Source organism: Nannospalax galili, unplaced genomic scaffold, assembly GCF_000622305.1.
Source record: "Nannospalax galili isolate Female #2095 unplaced genomic scaffold, S.galili_v1.0 scaffold34, whole genome shotgun sequence".
NCBI classification, from domain to species: Eukaryota; Metazoa; Chordata; class Mammalia; order Rodentia; family Spalacidae; genus Nannospalax; species Nannospalax galili.
Window position 1 is genome coordinate 1,745,327 of NW_008338996.1, and position 23,738 is coordinate 1,769,064.

Sequence of the window (23,738 nt, forward strand, 5' to 3'; positions counted from 1 at the left end):
CCGGCGGACACTTCGGCCGGGCACCCGCGGGCCGAGCGCACCGCCGCCGCCGATGCGCCTGGTGGCCAGACTCCAAGAGGGACCGGCGGACGCGCAGCTTCGCGGTAAGTCCCGCGCCGCGGGCGGCTCTGGGGAACCCAGCTCCGCACGCTTCTGTCCCTGCACACGACCCCTCCCTTTTGGAAACTTCTCGGAACTGTGGCGGGCCGAACATCCCTGGGGGGTTGGAATTCTACAGAGCTGCGCGCCTGGGGGAAGGATGAATGGAGCCCGAGCGGTGCCTTTGGCAGGGCGTGCGTGACAGGTCTCTTTACGTTCCCCACACCTTTTCTTTCCCATTTGAGAGTTTCCGAGGGGCGAGCAGCCAGGGCATTTGGGATTTTGCTCACGTCTCAAGTCAGGCTGGGACCGGCTGGGAGTGGGGAAAGTTTGCAATCAGAGCAACTGAGGAAGGAGCACTAACCCCCGCCCCCCCGCCATCCCGCTCCGGGCATACGGGTGCAAGCTTTCCTCCCTCCTGAACACCCTTTGAAAACTGAAAACGCCAACGGCCGCCCTGGGAGAGGCCCCGGCGCATGAATCATCCGCGCTTCCTGCCCCCGCCCGGCCCCGCGCGCCCGGTGCCGCGGATTTGAACTGGACGCCGACGGGAACCCGCAAACAGGCATTTCTGTGCGGATGGGTTTGAATCAGCCAATCACAGTCCTCGGGGGCCCCGGCTCCGGGAGGATGAAGGCGGGGTGGGGGGGCCGCCACCCGGGGGCCCCCGCGCGGCCACGGGGGCGAGGCGACCAGGCCTGCTCCCAAAGGCTCAGCCGGGGAGGAAGTGCCAGTTTATGAACCTGCTGAGGCCGGCCTGGCTCCAGGCAAGGGCCTGCAGGGACCTCGCGGCGCCCGGGGAGCCAGGTAGCAAGGAGAGGGCAAGAGTGCAACCCCTTCCCGGCGATTGTACCCCCCCTGGCCTGGAGTCAATGAGAGGAAGGGGAGGGCAGGAGGACGTGGCCATCCACCACCTGGAGAGCCAAGACCCAGAGTGTGCTCCAGGGTCCCTCACAGGCACACGTGGAGTTTCACATATTGACTGACACACTGCTAATAGTGTTCTAGGGTCTCCAATGAGTACACAGACACATTCGAAAAAACCCAGGACTGTCTTTCTGTGGGCAGATAGGGCACCAGGTGCCCGGCCCTGAGGCAAGGGGAGGGAACCAGAGCCCGAGGGGCCCCGTGAACAGAAGGAAGCTGTGTTTGGCCCTAGGAGAGTATGTGCAGAGGGGCATGGTGCCAGGTGAGTCCACAGAGGAGAGGAGGAGGCAGTGTTGAACACCAGGGAAGGTGTGGGGAGGGAACCACAAGATTTCTAGAAGATTTGGCTGGAGAGGCAGGGAAGCAGAGGTTGACCTAGGCACTCCCCAACCTAAATGCCAGGTTGTGGTGAGCAGCAAACCCAGGAAACAGGCATGGAAGAGGTGAATGAATGAATGAATGAATGAATGAATGAATGAATGAATGAATGGCAAAATGAGAACTGATCTAGGACCAGGACAGGATGGAAAAGAGGGCAGGGATGCTGGAGTCATGTCAGAAGCTGGCCACTGTGGCATCTTGTTGGCCAGAGTCTGAAGTGTCCAAGTGTTCTGACCATCATGGTATTACCCTTCATTGCCAGGGAGACAGAAGCAAAGAGAAACAGCACATTTCATGGAATGGGGAGAGCCAGGTGTGAAGAGGGTGGTGTGTCAGGGACTTAGCCTATGTGCTGTGGGCAAACGCATGAGCTGGCTCAAATGCCCCTGAATCTGTTTCCATGAAATCATCCCATAATTAAGAACGGAAAGGAGAGCCAGGTGTGGCTTTAGCCCTAGCACTCAAGAGTTAGAGGCAGGTGGATCACTGTGAAATTAAGGCCAGCCTGGTCTACATAGTGAGTTCCAAGTCAGCTGGGGCTATCAGGAGACCCTGTCTCAAAAAGACACACACACACACATAGAGTCCAAGTCTATACCAGCTCCCAAGCCTTCCCCAGGAACTTTTGCGAGATGGGATCCCAGGGGACCCTTGGGATCTTCCTACCTATTTCCTTAGGAGAAGATCCTTGACCTGAGATCACAGATTATATTTGCATAAGGGACAAAGCCTCAGCCTCCTGGGATGGGGAGTGGGATTCAGAGCTGTGGGTAGGGGCCTTTGCTGTGGGTTGGAGAGATTTAGTCTTAGAAGTAGTACGGTATATTATAGAGCCAGCTCACCTCATAAGGAGCCACAGCTCTGTCTCTAGCCAATCAGCCACTTCTTGTCATGCCTCAGTTTCCCTGTCCTCAAAGTAGAATAATGTCTCCCTCCCAGAGTTGTCATGAGGACTCAGTGAGACATTAACAGGTCAGAGAGCACATGCTTTTTCTCCCTTACGGGCTTTTCAGGCACAGAGAAGCGAGAAATAAAAACTTAGTTCATTTTCTCTGTGTCAGCAGAAGCTGATGGAGACTCGAGCCCTGGAACCAAGGACTCGAGACACTTATGGTGCCACCAGCCACCTTCCCAACAAGGGGGCACTGGCTAAGACCAAGAAGAACTTCAAAGACCTGATGTCCAAGCTGACAGAGGGCCAGTATGTGCTGTGCCGGTGGACAGATGGACTGTATTACCTTGGGAAAATCAAGAGGGTGAGCCTTTCTTCCCTGGGCCCAGCATCCCCTCAGCCCAACGTCATTCCTTCTTGTCCCTCAAGTCCAGAAGCTGAAAGTGGAGGGAGCCGGAGCCTGGCTTTGCAGGCACCACCTTTGGGGTTGGGGGTTCAGCATCACCCAGTAAGTTCTTTAGGAAGCTTATAGCAAACCACCAGGCTGGACAGCATACAGATAACTATCTGGCCTGTTCCTCCCTTAAAGATACTCCCACCAAGTTGTTTCCCTGTCCCTGATGGGCCAACTCCAGAGTAGAGAGCACAGTGCTTCCATCTCCTGGCCTGGCTTCTTCTGAATCATAAGGCATCAGAGATGAGAGGAAGACACACCCCAGTTTGCCCCCTCCCACTTTCTCATGATGCTCCTTTCCCTGCCTCAGGTCAGCAGTTCTAAGCAAAGTTGCCTTGTGACTTTTGAAGATAATTCCAAATACTGGGTCCTGTGGAAGGACATACAGCATGGTGAGTCGTCAAGTTTCTGGAGCCCTCTCCCTCATGTCCACTCTTCTGTGCCTTCAGTTTTCCTTCTTTCATCTCATTCCTGATGTCTGTGCTGCTCCAGGAACCCAGACCTTGAGTATCTTAGGCCCACCTGAAATGGTGACATTGTGTGACGTTGGTCCTCTCCCCAGAGGTTTGTACTTCAGGAGAGAAGCAGAGCAGGTGGAAGGGGGACTCAGATAGGAACTAGAAGTACTAGGACTGGTTCTCAGGCCTTCATTTTGTGTTCCACCTTTTCCTACTACTCGGGATCCCCCTGGAGGCTAGGAAGGAGGAGGTCTGAGGAGCAGAATGGTCAGTTACAGATGTGAACAATGTTCCCTGTCAACGAGGGAAGAAAGCCGGTGGCAGGGCAGCTCTACCCCTGGGGCCAGAAGGTGAGGGTGGGGAATGACCAAGAAGGCATGAAAATGGACCTTGTTCAGCTTTCAGGATGGAAAGAGAGCTGGGCTGGGTACCATCCCTGCCTGCACACAGCTGACATTGTCCTACAGAAATGGCCAGTGGAGTTCATTCGGGCTTCATGTGACAAATTTTAGGAGATACTAGTCGCAGTACCCATATTATTGTGGTACACCAAACAGCCACTGTGGGCATAAGAGGAGAAATCTGTTAAGCATCATTTATCCTTGGCAGAACAGATGTGGCCCACTGAGGCAGGTTCTAAGGTCAGATAGATCTTGGACCATGTTCCAGTGCTCTCTATTGCTAGTCAAGTAGCCTTGAGCAAGTGATATTACTTCTCTGAATCCTTGGTTTTTTTTAATCTGAAAGGAAGAGGAAGTGAGGCTTCCTAGGATGGTTGGGAAGATCAGATGAGAGAATCCATTAAAATGCTTAGCCCAGTGCTACTAAGTTATAGGAAGTAGTTTCTAAAAACCTTTTTTTCTGTGAAAGATGATCCCAAGAAGTTGCCCAAGTAGAGGGCATAGAACTGAATCAGTTCATAGATTTTTTAAAACAACCCCTTTCTCCAAGAAGCTGTAGCCTGGGGAGACTCATATTTCTCCCAGTCTCTTGCACCCTAAATTTATTATATGAAATCCAAAGCCACAAGCATCCCCTGCTGGTTATAACTCTATCAAAAGGATCCAGCTGCAAGAGAAAGATGGTTTAACTTCTCAGGGCTTGAGTAGCCCACAGTGTCAGGTGCCATTCTCGGAGCATAGCAGTATGTGGCCAGGAACAGTTTGTCTCCCAGGCAGGTGACTGTTCCTGACGGTTAGGTGGTCCTTGGCATCACCTAAGACTGGCATCACTTAAGGCTGGGCATAATAATGTAGTTAGGGCCCATAACTTTACTAAGCCAAGGAAGACTAAGACCCAATGTGGGCACCACCTTCCTTAGGAATAAAATGACATGAGGCCCTTGCCTGGCCCCTTATTCAGCAAATATGTCTTGAACTCTTGTTATCTGCCATTTACCGTGTGTGGTCTTGTGGGTACAGAGGTGAAAGAATACCATTTCTGCCTTCATAAAACCTTCACTCTCAGGAGACAGGCAGGAGGATCACTAGTTCAAAGTCAACCTGGGCCACGTCAGACATAGATAGGGAAGACCCTGTCTCAAAACCTTTGAAAGCAAAACAAAACAAAAAACCTTGCAACCTACTGGAAAACAAGAAAGAAGCAATACATCAAAATGTATTTTAAGGGGGTTGGGGAGATGACTCATTCAGTACAAGCATGAAGACTTGAGTTTGATCCCTAGAAAGCTAGACAGGGTGGTGCATGCTTCTAATCCCAGCTCTGGGGAGGTGAAAACAGGCAGATCCATGAGGCTCACTGGTCAGCCAGCCTCACCTAATCAGCAAGCCCAAGATCCCAGTGAGAGATGTTTTCTCAAAACACAAGGTAAATGGCTTCTGAGGAGTATGACCAACACACATGTATACCCAAACACACACAAACACACATGCATGTGTCCACAAACACCAAAAGAAAAGGATTTAAGAGCTGGGGTATAGCTCAGAAGTTTGCCTTGAATGTGCAAAGCTCTAGGTTTGATACACAGCCCTCCAAAAGGACAGAAATATATTTAATATAGCCACACAAATATTCCAGATATAAAATATTTATCTTTGTCTTTATTCAACAAAAGATAGCAAAGAAAAATGAAGAGAGGTAGAGTGGGAACCAGTAAATGAGAAGCCATTCTACAAACACTTCAGGGGCTGGAAGCTTAGTCCAATGGTAGAGCACTTGCCCAGCAAGCAGAAGGACCTGAGTTGAAACCCCAGCTCCAAAATAAAATAAACATTAACTGGTCACTATGTGTGAACTTTGTTTGCATCTTGACTCAAAACAAAATTGTGACTAGATTTTAATTTGAGAGGCAGTTGGAAATATAAAGAGCAACCAAATTTGTTGATGTCAATAAATTAAGTACAATAAAAGCTTTGTTGTATGTGTGCTTTATGCGTGCGTGCGTGTGTGTGTGTGTGTGTATGTTTCAAGGCAGGGTCTCACTATGTAGACCTGGCTGACTTGGAACTTGCTTTATAGACTAGGCTGGCCTGGAACTCCCAGAGATTCACCTGCCTCTGCCTCTGGCCACCACTCCTGGCCTTATGTGGTATGTTTTTAAAAGAAAGGTCTGATCTTTCAGATAAACAACTGAAATAGTCATGGGCATCTGTATCTTGACTTGAAATAATGACAGAAGGGAGAAGTGGGTGAGAATATAGTCTAAACAAGATTGCTGTGAAGTTACATTTGTGGATGGAACATGGAGTTTCACTATAAACATGCTTTATTATCCCATAATAAAGTCATTTGGCATCAAAAATGTTTAATAAAGCCGGGCGTGGTGGCGCACGCCTATAGTCCCAGTACTTGGGAGGCAGAGGTAGGCAGATCTCTGTGAGTTCAAGGCCAGCCTGTTCTACATAGTGAGTTCCAGGACACCTGGGGCTACAGGGAGACCCTGCTTCAAAAAGACAGAAAAAAAAATGTTTAATAAAAACAAGTTAGAATAGGCAGGAGAGGGAATTTGACGTAATCAATAGTTGTCAAAAGAGCAAAGAATTTGATGTCCAATGGCTGTGGGTTTGAATCTCACCTCTCCTACTTACTGGCTAAGCAAGGATCTTAGCAGGCATCTCTGAAGGGTTGGGTAAATTCAGTGAAGTGATCTATGGGACCTTGTTCAGGGTCCAGTGTGCAGCAGGTCAGTCACTATTTGATTTTTAAATTACTGTTTTATTAATTAAATAAATTTCATACGTGTATGTAATATACTCTGGTTATACTCCCCCACGTTTTTCCTCCCTCCCCATCCCCTCTTTTCTCTTTCTCCCACTCCTATAAACCCTCCCTTTCCCTACCTGACCCTTTTCCAGACTAATGATTTTGGGGTTTGTTGTGAGACCCATTTGGTTTCATCAGGGCCATCTGTGTGACCATTGGATTAGGCATACCCATTGGAGCCTAGTGGAGTCACCAGTTGGGTACACAGCTGAAGGCAATGAAACCCCCCTTTCCTTGAAGCTATCAGTAAGAAATAGTTCAGCAGTGAGGGGTCAGGCCCTCTGAGCCCCTCCTCTTCCATCCATACCTAGCCCATTCTTGTGTAGACCCCCTGCAGTCAGACACAATGGTTCCAAGTTTGTGATTGCAAAGGCTGTGTCATGCTCAGAATATAACATTTCTCACCCCTTCTTTCTGTCTTCCTGCTCTTACATTCTTTTTGCCTATTGCTCACAATGTTCTCTGAGCCTTGTAGTGTAACTGTATTGTTCAGCTGTTGCTTAATCTCAATTCTCAGCACTTTGTACAGACATAAATCCGCACATTTACTGCAGTTCACAGGAGAGGCTTCTCTCGTTAAGGCTAAGAGTGGTGACTGTCTATGGGTATAACATATATATTTATAAGGTGGTTCGACCCTGTGTCAGTTTATCTAAACAACAAAATTAAGTTCCTCAACAGGGCCTATGACCTTCCCTGCCATGGGCTTTTGGGTGGATTTACAGTACTAGGTCTGGAATCCCTCCTGTGATTTTGACTCTTCTTGTTCATGTGAGTTAGATCTGAACTGAGAAGACTTTTTTTTTTTTTTCTTTAAGCTGGCGTTCCAGGAGAAGAGCCCAAGTGTGACATCTGCCTGGGGAAGACATCAGGGCCGATGAATGAGATCCTCATCTGTGGAAAGTGTGGCCTGGGTGAGTGGGTGAGCAGGGCATTGAAAAGGCCCTGAGCTATGGGTCCCCTGTTGCACTGGCCTCTGACAGACACATGCTGAGGCTTCCTAGTTCTTTTGTTCTCTGAGTGGGGTCCCAGGGAGATGGGCTTGGAGAAAGCTGAGGAAATACAATGGAATATGTAGTTTGGGGCCCTCCTAGGCAGAGTGAGTGGGTGGGAAGGAAGGGGTGCAGGTGCTGAATCAACCCAGCCCTAGATGCATCTTGGAGTAACCAATGTTGTCATTTAGTCGCCCCCCCTCCCCCATATTAGCTTGGCTCCTGGGTGGGCATCACCAGTCAGTGCCCTGGCAGCTGGTAGGCAGAGCTCCTGGGGCTGCCACAGTTCTCCTAGCCTTGGAACAACTGCCCTTGAGCCACTGCTTCCTCGTGGGCATTCATCACCCCCTCCTCTGCCCTAGGTTACCACCAGCAGTGCCACATCCCCATGGCAGGCAGTGCCAACCGGCCCCTCCTCACTCCTTGGTTCTGCCGACGCTGCATCTTCGCACTGGCTGTGAGGGTGAGCCCTCCCTTTTCCCCAGCCCCTGACTTCGCACCTCCCAACTGGGCAGCCCAGAAGCCCCCTGGAGTCAGACCTGAGCCCCCATACAGATACCATGCCTTAATCAGAAGGGCTGTACATGGCTCTGGAGACGGATGGTGCTTCTGCCAACTATTAGCTGTCTGTCCTGGGCCAGATTCCAAAGTCTCTCTGAACCTCAGTTTCCTCAGTGGTAAAATGGACACAGGTTTGGTATCAGTAGAAGGCCCCCCGATAAAGGCTGATTTACTATTAAAAGAGAAACTTCATGTGTGTACACTCATTACATGTGGGTAGTTATTACCTGTATTTTGCTATTAATGGAAATCCTAGAGGGATAAGGAGGATTATGTGGATTCCTAAGAAAAATCTACTTGCTTTTCTGTGCCGTGAAACGTCTGGATCTCCCCAAACCCGGCAGCGGTTGGCCTGATAGCCCTGTGCAGATACATGTGGTTGGTGACGTGGGCCCTTCTTTCCCCACCCCCCAGAAAGGCGGCGCGCTGAAGAAAGGCGCCATCGCCAGGACGCTGCAGGCTGTGAAGATGGTGCTGTCCTACCAACCCGAGGAGCTGGAATGGGACTCGCCCCACCGCACCAACCAGCAGCAATGCTATTGCTACTGCGGCGGACCCGGAGAGTAAGGAGGCGGGGCGGGGCCCAGAATGACATCCGCGGGGGCGGGGCCTCGAGGGGCTGGGCACGGTCTGGCGATCCGAGTGACAGCCGCGGGGGCGTGGCCTAGGGGGGCGGGGCACGGTCTGGAGATCCGATTGACAGTCTCGCGATCCGGGCCTCAGGGTCCCGCCCAGAATGACAGCCTCGGGAGCGGGGCCTCAGGGGGCGGGGCACGGTCTCGAGATCCCAGTGACAGCGTTGCGAGCCGGGCCTCAGGGACCGGCGCAGAATGACAGCCGCGGGGATGGGGCCTAGTTGTCAGGCTAGAGGGGAGGGATCAGAATGACAGCCGCGGGGGCAGGGCCTGATTGTCAGGTTGGAGGCAGAGCCTGGAGGGGCGGGATCAAAATGACAGCCGCGGGGCCAGGGCCTGAGTGTGAGACTGGAGGCGGGACTTGGAGGGTGGGGTCGCAGCCGTAGCGACAGCCGCAGGGGCGGGGCCTGAGTGGCAGGCCCTGGAGGTGGGATCTGGAGAGGCGGATCCGGAGTGTCATCTTCGGAGCCTGGTCTGCTGTTGGGCTGTCACGCTGCCGTGGAGGCTTGGGAGGCGGGGGATGTTGGGGGAGCCGCCTAGAGACTTCAAGGGGCAGGGCCCTAAAGTGAGATCCTCCCCAGGCGGCAGTGGACAGTAGAAGGCAGAAGTGCTTTTTTCTTTGAGCCACTTGAGAAGGAAGTACTGAACTGTTGCTAAGAGCCTAGGCTGGACAGTCATCCTCCCAGGATGTCTATATCCAGGTGCTGGGCCTTGTTAGCTGTGCCACTCGGGCCTTAGTTCTCTTACTAGTGGTTGTAGGTTGTGAGCAGAGTGTGCATAAAGGCTCACACTGTGCCTGGCACTTGATAAGCTGCTGGTGGTGGTGCTACTGCTGCTGGAAGTTAAGATTACCTTCTCGCTGTCAACCAGTGAAACAGATGGATGTGAAGGGCCAGGGCTCTATGTTGGGGATGCTGTGGAGGAGATGCTTGCCCTGCTCTGGAGCCAGAATTTGATCCCCGCTGGCCTGGGCCTCCATGGAGCTATGGACAACTGAGCCCTGCTCCTTTGGGCTGACTGCATGAGGCACTGTGAGAAGAATCACAGACATAAGAGGCAGGGTCTCTCCCCTCAGCAAGTAGCAGTTGAGGTCCAGTAGGTCCTAAACCTCAGAACCTGCTCTGATTGTCTGGAGGCTGTGCTTAAGAGACCAGCTGGGAAACTTGAACTAATATTTCAAGTTATTTATTTATATGAACTAATTTATTTCAACTACTTCATCCTCAAGTAGACTTAGTTACCTTAATTGCATGTGAATGTCCCAGTATACAGGGAAGACTAATGGATGACAGATGGAGAAATACTAGTAAGGCAGTGCTTCTCAATGATCAGTGGTCAGCTATTAAAGATGCACCTCCCATAGAATGAGGGAAATGGGCAGCAGGCTCCAACCCTAGCCAAGGAACTGTTGGCAACTGATTATATGGTGAGGCAGAGTAGATCTTCTTTCAGGGAGAGACTCTAAATAGGCTGATGTAGATAGACTCCAGTGGATAAACTTGCACTGAAGGACAGCTGGGTACAAATGCTTGACCAGAAAGGACTTAACACAGGTGACATAATGCATAAAATCCCATTGGGGGGGTCTAAAATTGATTAAGATCTGTTACATGAAATGTGCAAAAATTCAATAAAATTTTTTTAGAAAGCACACCTCCCAGAGGCTTCCCTCCATACTAGATGGGTCTGAAGTAGACCAGGGAATCTGCATATTAAACTGGAACACACCTTTTTGCTCCTTATTCATAGTAAATGGGGAGTTGCTAATGGTAGTGCAGATACAGTCCCAGCTGAGAAAACCAGATGTAGGCCTGCCCCAACGTAAGTCACAGAAGCCATTATTATTCATGAAGTGTCTCAGGCAAACCTTTCCTTGTCAGTGATGTCTGGGGAACAGTGTGTGGGGCATAGAACAGAGGTGGGAGCTACAATGGGGCACAGAAGGACGAACACAGGCTTGAAGTTGAAGAGACCAGGGTTTGAATCATCATCATGTATATGCTTTCTGAGGGACCTTGAATAATATTTTGGGGCTGGGGACTAATGGTGCTTTTTCACTAGATGCAAGATCCAATGAGATGGCATAGACCTGGCTCGCAGGTGTGTGGTAACTGTGCCTCACAGTTCTCTTTCTTCTGGTGGTGGATGAGTCTTATGCTGGCAGAAGTTGCTGAGCCCCTTGTCTGGCTGTGATATCACTGATTTGGCTCTGTTGTCTCTTCAGGTGGTACCTTCGGATGCTGCAGTGCTATCGGTGCAGGCAGTGGTTCCACGAGGCCTGCACACAGTGCCTTAATGAACCCATGATGTTTGGAGACCGGTAGGTGCTGATTAGCTCCAGGTGGGTCTTGACTGTGAGAGGAGCTGGAGGACAACAGCCACCCACTCAGATTACCTGCCAAAGAATATGCCTTTATAAACCCTGACCCCTCTCCAAATATCACTGCCCTGAAGTTCAGCTCATTTCACAGAGAGGGTGGGCTGTAATGATACCTCTGTCCACACACAAACACACACACACACACACACACAAATTGCAAGCCACCAGCCAAGAAAAAAAAAATCCAAGTCTGAAAAACTACGATTTAATCCCAAAATCAGTAATGAAGTGTAGCTGAGCAGATTAGTGCTTTCATACTCCAACCGGAATGGCCCAGAAGTGAAGTCTGAGAGGCAGTTGTTAAAAAAACATAGTACCTGATTTGACATGTATAATGCTTAGCCACACTGATTAGAAGCCATCCATTTCCCTAGTGGCTTCTAGAGTAATTCTTGGCAAGGTTGAAGCAGAGACTCACCTCTCCTTCCCCAGATACTTGGAGAACAGGAAGGCAGGAATCCACTTAAGGTTCCCCACAAACCAGTGGAAACTAGGCATGTAGCCCAGCATATTCCTTTACTGCCTCCTGGCCTAGCGTAGCCAGAGTCCCCTTTATCCTCAGCTGTCTTCTGTAGTAAGGTACATGCTATCACAGCCCCAGGAGTGAATGCTGACTGTGGGAAGGCAGGTTGTGGTGGGGATGAGAGGGATAGCCTAGGCTGGGGATCAGAGTCCTTCTCACCACAGCCTACTCCCTACCCACAGGTTCTACCTGTTTTTCTGCTCCGTGTGTAACCAGGGCCCAGAGTACATTGAGAGGCTGCCCCTTCGATGGTGAGAGGATAGAGCCTGCCCCTACCAGCTCTTGGTTTCCCTCCTCCCTCTGAACCAACCCTGCCCCTCACCTGGTTCTTGCTTTCTTGCCCAGGGTGGATATAGTTCACCTGGCCCTCTACAACCTGGGGGTGCAGAGCAAGAAGAAATACTTTGACTTTGAGGAAATTCTGGCCTTTGTCAACCATCACTGGGAACTCCTGCAGCTTGGCAAGGTATGTAGGACCCTGGGTGATAGATATGTCTGCATTCAGTGCAGGATTAGGGTAGATATCTGAGCTCTTACCCTTGAGCTGTGGCCCCCTGAGTCCAGGCCTCCGAGCCTGTGCCAGGGGAAGGGCTTTCTGATCTCTAATTTGAGGAGTAGGCAGTTGGGGCCTCACCAACTCAGCCCCAGGGAACTGAGGTAGAGTAGAACTCTGCTAGGATGTTTGGCCCACCCCAGTTTTCCTGGCTAGGTTGGAAAGTGGAGTTGGTCTGCCCCCTACTGATCCTGTTCTGAATATCAAGTCTCTAAGAGTGTCCGATCCTTAACAGACTGAGAATGTCAGAGTTGGACAGCAACTTCATAGAGCTGGAGCCAAGGGCCTTCCTAATCCCTTCCTTAGGGAGATAGGTCCCTCTGCCCTAATGACACCCTCAGAGTCCTCTTACCTACATGCAGAATGAAGCATCGTCCCCACTGACTGTCCCAACTCCTTTGATGAGGCAAGATTTTGAAAAAAGAAAACTAGGGCCATTTAGATGGCTCAGCAGGTAAAAGTGCCTGCGACCAAGCCTGACAACCTGAGTTCAATCCCTAGGACCTACATCATGGAAGAAGAGAACTGGCTTCCTACAGGTTGTCCTCTGACAGCCACATGTGTGCTGTGACATGTACAATACACACACACACACACACACACGCTGTGACATGTACAATACACACACACACACACACACACACACACACACACACACACACGGAGGCCGGGGGGTGGCACTCATGCACAAAATAGATAAAATGTAATTTTGAAACCTAACAGAGCTGGCGTGGTCCAAGACAGCTATAGGGAGCTGTGACTACAGGGAGACTCTGTCTCAAAAAATAGGTAGCTCTTCTGTTTTGCAAGATATTTTATGTAATGTCTCCATCTGTTGTGACATTATATCATGAAATATTTATTTTTTAATATATCATAAAGGCTTGGGACTGAAAAGATGACTCAGAGTTTAAGAATACTGGCTGCTCTTGCAGAGGACCTGGGTTCAGTTCCCAGCACCCACACAGCAGCTAACTGTCCATAACTCCAGTTCAGGGGCTCCAATGCCCTCTTCTGGCCTTTGCAGGCATTGCATGACATGGGCACACTTACATACATGTAGGCAATATACTCATACACATAAAATAAAAAAAAAATAATATATTTTTAAAAGCTTCAAAGATAGAGGTTTGTTTTGGTTTTTGGTTTTTGTTTTGTTTTTGGTCAGGCAAGGTGGCTCTCACCTTTAATCCCAGCACTCAGGAGGTAGAGGCAGGCAGATCTCTATAAGTTCAGGGCCAGCCTGGTCAACATAGCGAGTTCCAGGCCAGCTGGGGCTACAAGGAGACTCTGTCTCAAAAAAAAAAAGAGTTGTTTAAAAAAAAAAAACTTCTGACTTACAAAATAGCATACATGTTCCTAGTAGAAAGAATATTTTGAATTCCCAAAAACAGAAGCATATTTTTTAATCCACAGTCCCATATCACATATACTCAGAAATAGCTAGAAATAAAGTGTGGGTATATTTTCACCCCCTTTTTTCTGGTTTTGATGGTACAGTAGATACTATTTTAAATCATCTCTTTCTCAATTACTATTATATAGCTCAGAGTTATTAGAGTTCTCATAAGCATTTTAAATGGCTATACTGGCTTCTACCTGAGTTTACTGATTGCCTTTTGTTGCACATGCAGTTTGTTTTTCTTCTGACCACCACTGGAAGCAGTGCGACAGGGAACATTTTGTACATGAAGTTTTGTTCCTGTCCCATGTTGTCTATAGCATGGATCTCATGGAATGGCATCAGTGGATGCTTTTAAAGCACCAGTGGGGACTAACCCAGGGCTTCATATACGGCAGGCAAGCATTCTAGCACTGGGCTACATCCCCAGCCCTGGAAAGCTCCTGTCACACTTAGGCAAGGAGTTTATTCTGCATTTACAGGTGGGAAAATGAGCTCTCTTCAGAGAAGTGAAAAGCTTTGTCAGAGGTTGTGCTGTCAGTCATTGGTCCTCACCTGGAGGACTGTGAAGCATCAGGAGATGGAGGGGGAAGGGTCATACTGGAGCTTCCTCAGATTCCCTATGCATGAGTCCAACCATCCTGCTGCTCTGCTTCCCTTAGTTTTGTTTCACATGCAGTGTGTTTTTCTTCTGACCACCACTGGAAGCAGTGCCGCAGGGAACATTTTGTACATGAAGTTTTGTTCCTGTCCCATGTTGTCTGTAGCATGGATCTCATGGAATGGCATCAGTGGATGCTTTTAAAGCACCAGTGGGGACTAACCCAGGGCTTCATATACGGCAGGCAAGCATTCTAGCACTGGGCTACATCCCCAGCCCTGGAAAGCTCCTGTCACACTTAGGCAAGGAGTTTATTCTGCATTTACAGGTGGGAAAATGAGCTCTCTTCAGAGAAGTGAAAAGCTTTGTCAGAGGTTGTGCTGTCAGTCATTGGTCCTCACCTGGAGGACTGTGAAGCATCAGGAGATGGAGGGGGAAGGGTCATACTGGAGCTTCCTCAGATTCCCTATGCATGAGTCCAACCATCCTGCTGCTCTGCTTCCCTTAGCTCACCAGCACCCCTGTGACGGATCGAGGACCACATCTCCTCAATGCTCTGAACAGTTATAAAAGCCGGTGAGTACAAGAAGTGGCACATGTGACCCTGACAGGTGGAATTTCATTCTAAAGGCCCTTCCTGCCATATAGCCTTTGCTTAATCAGTGCTCTTTTTCTGTCTCCTTCCTCCCCTTCCCACCCTCCACCACCTAGGGAGTCAAGACACCCAGAGCTCTTCCTTTGCAAAGCCTCTCTAGACACCCAGGCACTCTGACTCAGTTACGTCCTGGGCTCTGTTCTATAAAGGGATGTCTGTCTTGCCCCAGCCAGCTAGGGAGGTTAAAAACACATCTCTCGGGTAGGCCTTAGTCTCCTAACTGGTCCTCCAGCCTGTATCTTCCCATTCTAAATTCTTAACACTCATTCCTCACCACTATGAGGAATGTCCAAGCTGGTGTCCGAGGCCTTTTATAATCAAGTCCTGTCTACATTTTCTGATGCTTTATGGATTCTGGGTGTCAGCCAGCTCCACTCAGCTCTTAACTCTCCACTCAGTGGTTGGTTGGTTGGTTGATTGGTTGGTTGGTTGGTTGGTTGGTTGGTTGGATTAGTTAGTTTTTGAGACAGAGTCTCACTCTAGCCCAGGCTCAAACTCTTGAACCCCTGCCTCAGCCTCCTGAGTGCTGAGATTACAGGTGTGCACTACCACACACACATCCAGTGCTTGGTTCCTACCTTTCCCTCTGTCTGGTATGTCCTTCTTTCTCCATCATTCATTTTTTTCCATCAGCAAGTATTTGTGTTGGGTTGTTGCTCTGTTATGGGTTCTGCCTAGGTTCTGAGGCTACAGGGGGGACAAGACAAAGTCCCTGCTTCAGTGAAAGCTTGCCATACACCTCTTGCAGCAGAATGACCTACTTCCACTTTTCTGAAGTGCAGACAAGGTCCGCTTTTGAAGATGAGGCCTTTGCCCTCCCATGCACTCAGATTTCTGAGAGCAGGCCTAGGTTTAAACCACCTGCATGGTCTCAGGACCCACTCAGCGAGTATTGAAATGACAGAAGTGCCTGGAGGTACTTCCAGACCAGAGAACACAATGAGGTAGCACAGTGTCTGGGTCCCAAGAGTTCTGCTGTATGCTACACAAGGGGGCCTCGCAGCTGGTTGAGGCCTAGAGGACAAAGACAGGGCCAACAAGAACCACACACCTGCAGGAGGAAGGACAGGGAGGAGCCTGGCCACATTCTCAGTGGGTGAACCCCTCATCATTCAGAGGCCTCTCTGAATTAGCTCTGGGTCCAGGGAGGCAGATGGCCTTGGTGGTCGCCGGCTGCCACCCAGCTGACAGCCTGAGACTTTCCCCTGCCCATCCCAGGTTCCTGTGTGGCAAAGAGATCAAGAAGAAGAAGTGCATCTTCCGCCTGCGCATCCGGGTCCCACCCAACCCTCCCGGCAAGCTGCTACCCGACAAGGGGCTGGTGCCAAGTGACAGTGGAACCTCAGAACTGCTGCTGCGTAAGAGAGGAAAGAGCAAGCCTGGGTCAGTGCTGGTCCCAGGACTGTGGCTCCAGCCAGCTTGGGTTTTCTGCACCCCCAGCTCCCAACTCCTGTTAGTGGTAGAAGGTGATGCAGTAGGCCCAGGCAGTGTGGTGGCATCCACATGAGGCAGGAGCCCCTAGACTCCTCCCACCACAGGCCCCTCACTGCTAGCTCAGCAAAAGCCTGATCTGGGATCCAGCCCTGCTGTGGTAGGACTGGGCAGAGAGAGGGGAAGTAGAAGTGTATGAGGTGTCCTCACGCCCCTGGCTGGGTGAAGACTCCTCTCTAGGAGCATTCATGGCAAGGCATCTGGAGGGACATGTCCTGGGAAGCACCCGTCCTTTTCCCACTCTGCATACTCACTATCCCAGAGGATGCCCTCCCAGGCTCCTTCTGCCCTAGCCAAGCCCTCCCCCACCCCCACATTGGCCCCTGCCCCAGCACTCCTGAGGCTCCTCCCACTGAGCCACCCTCTGGCCCTCAGGCTCTGACTGGGTCACCCTCTCCCTTTTCTGTCTCCACAGTTTGTTGACTCACGAATTCCAGCAGCAGAAAAGGCGAGTTTATAGAAGAAAAAGATCAAAGTTTTTGCTGGAAGATGCTATTCCCAGTGTTAGTTCCTGGTTTTCTTATTCTCCAGTTCAATATTCAGGGACAGCACACATTAGGGGTTCCTGTACAGAAAACAGTGTAATGTCCCCAGGCCCAGAGGACTCTCCTGTGTCCTGTTGCCAATTACAGAGAAACAAGGAAATGCCAGGTGCCCTAGAACCACATCCTTATCTCCCCAAGTTCTCCAGAGAACCCAGGAGCCAAGGAATGGATAAATAGCATCCCAATCCTGCTTCCCAGGTCGGGAAATGACTGTATGGGGGCAGTGGCTGACCCCAGCCTAGAACCAGGACTCAGAGCACATTCTGCTTTGATAACACTGACGCTCTCCTTGTGGGTAGTAGCGTTACCAATGCCTCAGCTCCCCAGTACTTTACAGTTTACAAGGCACTTTCATAACCATGATTGAGTCTGGGCTTTCTGACACCTCTCAGAGTAATGCAGGCTCGGGGTTATTCCCCGAGCAGTGGAGGTGAATGAAGAAGGTCACCAGGTGGCCGGAGATGAGGCTAGGATTAGATCCAGGGCAACTTGGCTCTCTGGTCAGGACTTGGGGTAAAGAGATGTTATCTTAGGGAATGGCAGCCCTGGCTGAACAGCAGGCAGCCCATGTCCTCCTCAGCCGGGAAAAAGGCTGCTTGTGGGGAGGTGGGTCTGTCATCCCCTGACTGACCCTTCCTGTCTCCTTCCTCTGTCTACAGAGCGACTTCACCTCAGCCTGGAGCACCAACCACCACTTGGCCAGTATATTTGACTTCACACTGGATGAAATTCAGAGTTTAAAAAGGTATCAGCCAGGGGCCCAGCAGAGAGGACTTCTCTCTGGAGCTGAGAGTATAGAAAGGGGACAGGAAGGAAAGCATGCTGAGGGTGTGGAAGCTCCCTCAGGGTCCTTCTGAAACCTATTTAAAAGGTTCATATTGCACAGGACTTTCCCAGGATCTGTTCAACGCTAGTGCTTTGGGCAAAGACGCCCCCTGCCGCCCCGGCTCTCCAGAGCAGTGATCTAGGCTGCCTTGCTGTGCACCCCGTACCTCTCTAGCCCTCTCTCACTGCCTCATCTGTGTTTATGCTGATCCCTCTGCCTGCAAGGCCCTGTGCTGTGCCCTCTCCCATCTAAAAACCCAGGATGCTGCTTCCTCCAGGAAGCCCTCACTGACCCTCCCAGACTGCATTGGAAACCTGTGTCTGCTCACAGCACCTATACTTGGGTATACCCAAGGGCAGGAACTGTATCTTTTACCATGTTATTCCCAAAGTCAATGAGGACCCTGCAGTTCTGTCAGTTGACTGTGGAGCAGGGAGGAAGGGATTTAGAGTCAGACAGATGAGAGCTCCAGACCCTGTCTTCCAGTTCTAGCTATGCAGCTTTAGTTAAAACCCTTAACCTCTCAATCTCCTTGTTTTCCTCAAACACTTAGCACCTGTAATGTTGTACAAGGGCCTGATGATGCATAGTCTATGTCACTAGCATGTCCATCCCCAGGGGAGAGTGGTCAGGGAAAGTTTTCTTGATTCCCAACTTTATAGGCGGAATGGGTAGAAAACAGACAAGCAGTCCCGGGTTGGGAAGCTTGGAGATGGGAAGGTGGGCCTCTGCTAGGATGAAGGATGCATGATGGAGAGGTAGAGAGAGCTGGAGTGGTCCCAGGGGCTCCTGAGGGCCAAGTTGGTGGGCTCTGCTGGGCCAAGCCAGTAGCAGGCTTCACCCTCTCTCCCTCTCAGTGCCAGCTCAGGCCAGACTTTCTTCTCGGATGTGGACTCCACCGATGCTGCTAGTACCTCTGGCTCTGCCTCTACCAGCCTCTCCTATGACTCCAGGTGAGCTTTCTGGGGTCTGCTCCTTGAGCTTTGCCAAGGACACCCACCAGTCCGCGGCCTGCAAACTTCCCATTCTGGATGCAGGCTCATTCTGCCCATCCAGGTCTCAGGCTAGGGGATCAGAGCCGGGGGGATGACTGGCCTTGTGCCATTGTGAATCTGCCCTGGCATCTTCTATTGCAAGTCACTGGGGTTTAGGTGGAGGCTAAGGACAGGCGTTCAGGTTGCTGTGGTTCTTCCCTTTGGGATGTTTTCTGCCTGCAGCAATTGTGTGATAAGTCTGGTTGAATGATCCAGTTCTGGGGCTGTTTGATCAGAGGCCTTTTCATTTGGGGCTTCTTGGCCTCTGTGCGACATGATTGTGTTCATGCCTTTCAGACTGCAAGGCTCCTGTCCCTGTTTCCTGGCTATCCAATTTGTGTGTCTTCCAGAGTCTCTAAAGGGAAAATCCATTTATTTCAAGTCTAGTAGAAAGGCAGGGTCTGGGGTCTGGCTAGGGGTATACCCTGTTTTACTGATCAGCAGCACAGAGGGGTGGTACTCTAGGGTAGTTTCCTCTGCACTCTAACTCCTCTAACTACATTCTTGGTATGTGGGGTCCTGTGAAAGCAGAATTAAAAGTACAGTGCTCATAGTGCTGTTGTCTTGAAGTCTATCTCTGACTAGGTGTCTTTCTCTGCTGTTACCTCTGTTCAGTCCTTCTAGGATTGAACCCAAGGCTTTATGCATACTAGAAAAGTGCTCTACCACTGAGCTCTACTCTACTTACCTGGTCCTGTATTTTGATTCTCTCTAGTATTTCGAGTCCTGGCCTCTGTGTCTCAGACTCTTGTCTGTTTTGCTAATGTCTCTACCTGTGTTAAAGGCACAAATCCTTTAGTTCCTGTCCCTCTTTGACTCATCTAGCTCCAAATGAGCCCATATCAAGTACCAGGCAGCCTAAGCAAGGCCTCTGCTCTGTGAGACTTCAGGAGGCACACAGGGGTGACCCAGGTTCTGCCGCCTAGATTCTGAATACAGAGCATATGCTTCAAAGCTGGACATACCCAGGTTTGAATCCTGGCCTCTGGTTTCTTCTATGGACCCTCAGTTCTCCTGATACAGGGCTATATGAAGAGCCAATGAGATAGCCCAGGCCCTGGGTCTGCCACAGACTGAGAGAGAGGGGTGCTAATATTGTTCCCATCATCTCTTCCTTTCCTGATACAGGCGGACAGTGGGCAGCCGCAAGAGAAAGCTGGCAGCCAAAGCGTACATGCCCCTGCGGGCAAAGCGCCGGGAAGCTGAGCTGGATGGACGCTGCCCCTCAGACAGCAGTGCAGAGGGGGGTCTGGGCCCCGAGCGGCCAGACGAAGGCATTGACAGTCACACATTTGAGAGCATCAGTGAGGACGATTCATCCTTGTCCCATCTCAAATCATCTATCACTAACTACTTTGGTGCAGCGGGGCGGTTGGCCTGTGGGGAGAAGTATCAAGTGTTGGCTCGGAGGGTCACGCCAGAGGGCAAGGTTCAGTACCTAGTAGAATGGGAAGGGACCACCCCTTACTGACTACTGTGCCTCGGGCAGCCAAGAGCCCTGGAAACCAAAGGAGGGACAGCAAAAACCATAGACTCCCCGTTTCCTCCAGGTTGGGGTATGGGAGAGAAGCAGGACAGTCTTTAAGTGCCTGGCAATGGTCCCTGCCTGCCTCCCAAGGTCTGTGTGCTGCTATGCCAACTGCCTTTGTCTCTTAAGGCCTCGCTGGCTTTCTCCATCATCTACACTCTCCATACCCCTCAAATTCTGTTTATTGGTTCTTCTGAATTCATATCCCCCTGGCTGTGACCTTTGATCCTAGGGCCTGAATCTCTCCCTTTGTCCCCAGTCCCAGTTCTCTGTTCCTTCACCTCTTCACCCGTTTTAGGTGTTTTATGTATTCACATATCTTCCATGTGCACATCAGTCCCTCACTGGATATCTTTCACACCAGACTTACAGGGACAGGTCCTCATTGGGACCATGTTGAAAGAGGGGAACCCCTGAGGGAGGGGTAAGGTGGAACCTCTTCTGTTTTTCTGCCAATGCCCCTATCCCAGGAAGTACCTGAGAAAGTTCACATGTGCCTGGGACCCAGAGCCTGGGGAATGATGAACGGGGTCTCTGCTGAAGGAACTGGCATCCGTGTCCTTCAAGTCTGAGAGGGAAGGCTGCAAGAGTCAGTGAGGGCCCCCAGATGTTTGTGCGTCTCTGGCAACAGCCCCCTCACTTTTGTCATGGAGTGGAGCCTGGTCTTGCTGGACCAGAGGTGACTTAGGAAACAAGAGTTGGGAAAGGAAACCAGATCAGACAAAACTCCAGACCCGTCACACAGACACCACCATGAGCACAAACATACACAGCATACACTCCTTCCAGGGAAGCCTGGCTCCTGCCCTTGCCTCCATCTTGGCCTCTTCCAAAGGCTCGTGCTGCAAGTAAATGTGAAAGCCCAGCTCCTGCTCCCTTCCTCTAGCCTGTGAACCAGCCTTGGCCCACAGGGAACCACAAAGGACTTCTGCACATCCCCTGCCTTTCACTGGAACTGACAATCACTTTGGGGACAGGCTGGGGTTTTTCAAGGGCCTGAGTCACTCAGTCCTCTCAGAAGGAAGCCTTTGTCATTGAGGGTATGAATAGAATTGTTAGAAGGGGCAAACAGCTCCATTTGGAGGGAAACCAAAATTTTAGGAGGGGGCGGGGACCCCTTGTTTTTGCTGCTTCCAGAACTATTAGAAACTGACTCACTTGGTTGGAAAATGGAAAGAAGTGCCTTGGGGAAGGGGACAGGGGTACCAGATAGGAACCGGCCTTACCAACTGCTGCTGTGGCCTCGGCGGTTTTGCAAGCTGCCAGCTGGAAAGGGAGGGTAGGTGGAGTGGAGGGGCAGCAGTGGGACAGAAGACCTGAGAAGCTGTTTGCTGTGACTAGGCCTGACATGCTTCCCATCTGTGAGTATTCAGGGGATCCCTGGAATAGGTTATATAACCCCTGCCTTAAACCTCAGCAATTATAGTGCCTTGCAAAGGGACCTCACCTCACACCCTGTACACAGTTGCCCATTTCCCTCTGAGTCCCTGTCCTGGCCCAGGGTAGGAGGAACAGATGGGCATTGGGCCCAGATCTCAGCCTAACAGCTGCTGCCACTGAGGCCCCCAAGTGGTGCTGGGTAGAAGGGAAGTTGAGAAGCCAACTCAGCCCAGCAGGAGTGTGGGACCTGGGGTCTAATCTCTAACTCCTTTTGGCTTCCATCAGCACAGCAACCTCCAACGCCTGCTTTCCAAGCTTCTGTAAAAGCCAGAGAGCAAGGTTAGCTATTGTCCATCTGCTTCTATCCTGCTGTGCTCCAGAAGCTCTGGGCAAGGGGAGCAGGAAGGCAGGAGGGGTGCTTGCCCCACTTGGGAAGACAGTACAAGGCCTAACCGGGTCACCCAACCCCCCCCCAACTTCAGCATTTCATTCCTACAGGATAATAGCTGCATTACTGCCAACTGATCTTATAACCCTGTGCACCTTTGAAAAGATAGGTTTTGAGTTGCTGCTTTTAATAATGTTTGTTATATTAAAATTATAATTAATGTGCCTGGTTTACAATATGAAAGTTTCCTTGGAAAAAATCATCTGGATGATCTTGTTCTGCCTTCGTAGAGGGTTAGCATGAGGATGTGGGGGCCATCTGGCCACTTTGCCACCCCTGTCAACACCTAACATTTTCAGCAGTGTTTGTACCTATACTGCTGGTGAGAACGTGGTACTTTTTTTTTTTTCTCTACTGAATAACACCAAACATTTACCTTTAGGATTTAGAAACAAGACGTTAAAATTCTTAGAAATTCTCTAAATTGTAAGTTATACCTAAAATACTTCATTCTCTATGTTCCTTTATTATGGATACCTGAAAAAGTATTTAATAATGCTGGGCCTGGTAGCTCATGCCTTTAATGCCAGCAGAGGCAGGTAAGTCTCTAAGATCAAGGCCAGTCTGGTCTACATAGTGAGTTACAGGCAGGCTGGGGCTAAGGAGATCCTCTTTACAAAAAAAAAGACAAAATTATTTATAAAGGGATGTATTAAACCTCAATATTTAGGGGCTAGAGAGATAGCGAAGTGGTTAACACTTCTTGCAGAAGACTCAGGTTCGAATCCCAGCACCCACATGGCAGCTAACAACTGTCTATAACTAGTTCCAGGGGAAATCCAATAAGTCTCTTCTGTCCTCCGCGGGCATTGCATGACATGAGTGCACTTAACCTACATGCAAGCAATACATGCATACACATAAAAAAATATTTAAAAATTCAATGTTTATAAAGGACTATAGAGTAAATGTAAAGACTAGAAAGTGCCAGAGAACATCGTTTAGACAGTTCTCTAATGCAGCATTTTAATAACAGCACAAAAGATCATGTGTCTTAATTGCCAACTTTTGCTTCCAAGGTTTTTTAAAAATGTTTTACTTATTTTTATTTTCTGTGTATGAGTGTATTGCCTGCATGTATGTAAGTGCTCCCATGTTGTGCAATGCCCAGAGGTCAGAAGAGGGTGTCTGATCCCCTGGAACTGGAGCTACAGATGGTTGTTAGCTGCCATGTGGGTGCTGGGAATTGAACCCGTATCCTCTGCGAGAGCAGCCAGTACTCTTAACTGCTGAACCATCTTGCCAGCCCCTCAAACTTTGTTTCTAGAAACACCACTCTGAATCTGTATAAAGTATTTTCTATGTATATAGAATTTGTAAGAAAAATTTAGTGGTAGCAGCAAGTTGGCTGACAGGGCACCAAGCTAAAGCAAGTCCAATGGATTAGATGCTGACCATTTCTTCCTCCTGTCTCCACATTGCCTGCTTTTGTTTCATACTTGGTTTTTGCTTTTTGAGATGGGGTCTCAAAAGACCCAGGCTGGCCATGAACTCAGAGAAATCCACCTGCCTCTGCCTCCTGAGTGCTGGGATCAAAGGTATGTACCACTACCCGTGGCCTAATAAGCTTTTATTCCCTCATTTCCACAACTGACTTTCTAAGAAATTCTGGATCTAAAGCACGCATTTTCAAAGAAATCCTTGAAGGGAATTCCCACATGGAAACAGTAGTCTGGGACCCAGCCCTGGCTTCAACAGCAGCATTTTTGGGGAGGGCAAGGTAGGATGATGGCCATATTTTGCAGACAAGA

General features: G+C 50.0%; 1 protein-coding gene across 4 annotated transcripts; it reads left to right on the plus strand.

The window, feature by feature from the left end:
- Positions 1 to 6: 6 nt before the first annotated feature.
- On the plus strand, positions 7 to 22,170 carry Phf19 (PHD finger protein 19). 4 transcript variants are annotated; one of them, XM_008833466.3, is made up of 15 exons: positions 7 to 104; positions 2,472 to 2,663; positions 3,064 to 3,145; positions 7,252 to 7,347; positions 7,788 to 7,888; positions 8,401 to 8,549; positions 10,846 to 10,941; positions 11,707 to 11,775; positions 11,870 to 11,990; positions 14,589 to 14,656; positions 15,954 to 16,118; positions 16,642 to 16,729; positions 17,431 to 17,516; positions 18,455 to 18,550; positions 19,760 to 22,170. In XM_008833466.3, the coding sequence occupies exons 2-15, from the start codon at positions 2,478 to 2,480 to the stop codon at positions 20,100 to 20,102; spliced, it is 1,746 nt and encodes a 581-aa protein (XP_008831688.1). In that variant the 5' UTR covers positions 7 to 104; positions 2,472 to 2,477; the 3' UTR covers positions 20,103 to 22,170. The 4 variants fall into 4 exon arrangements, 3 of the variants coding, with proteins under 3 accessions (XP_008831688.1, XP_029419567.1, XP_029419568.1); XR_003849605.1 differs by lacking the exon at positions 16,642 to 16,729 and having other exon boundaries at positions 19,760 to 19,805; XM_029563707.1 differs by lacking the exon at positions 18,455 to 18,550.
- The last annotated feature ends 1,568 nt before the right edge of the window (positions 22,171 to 23,738 follow it).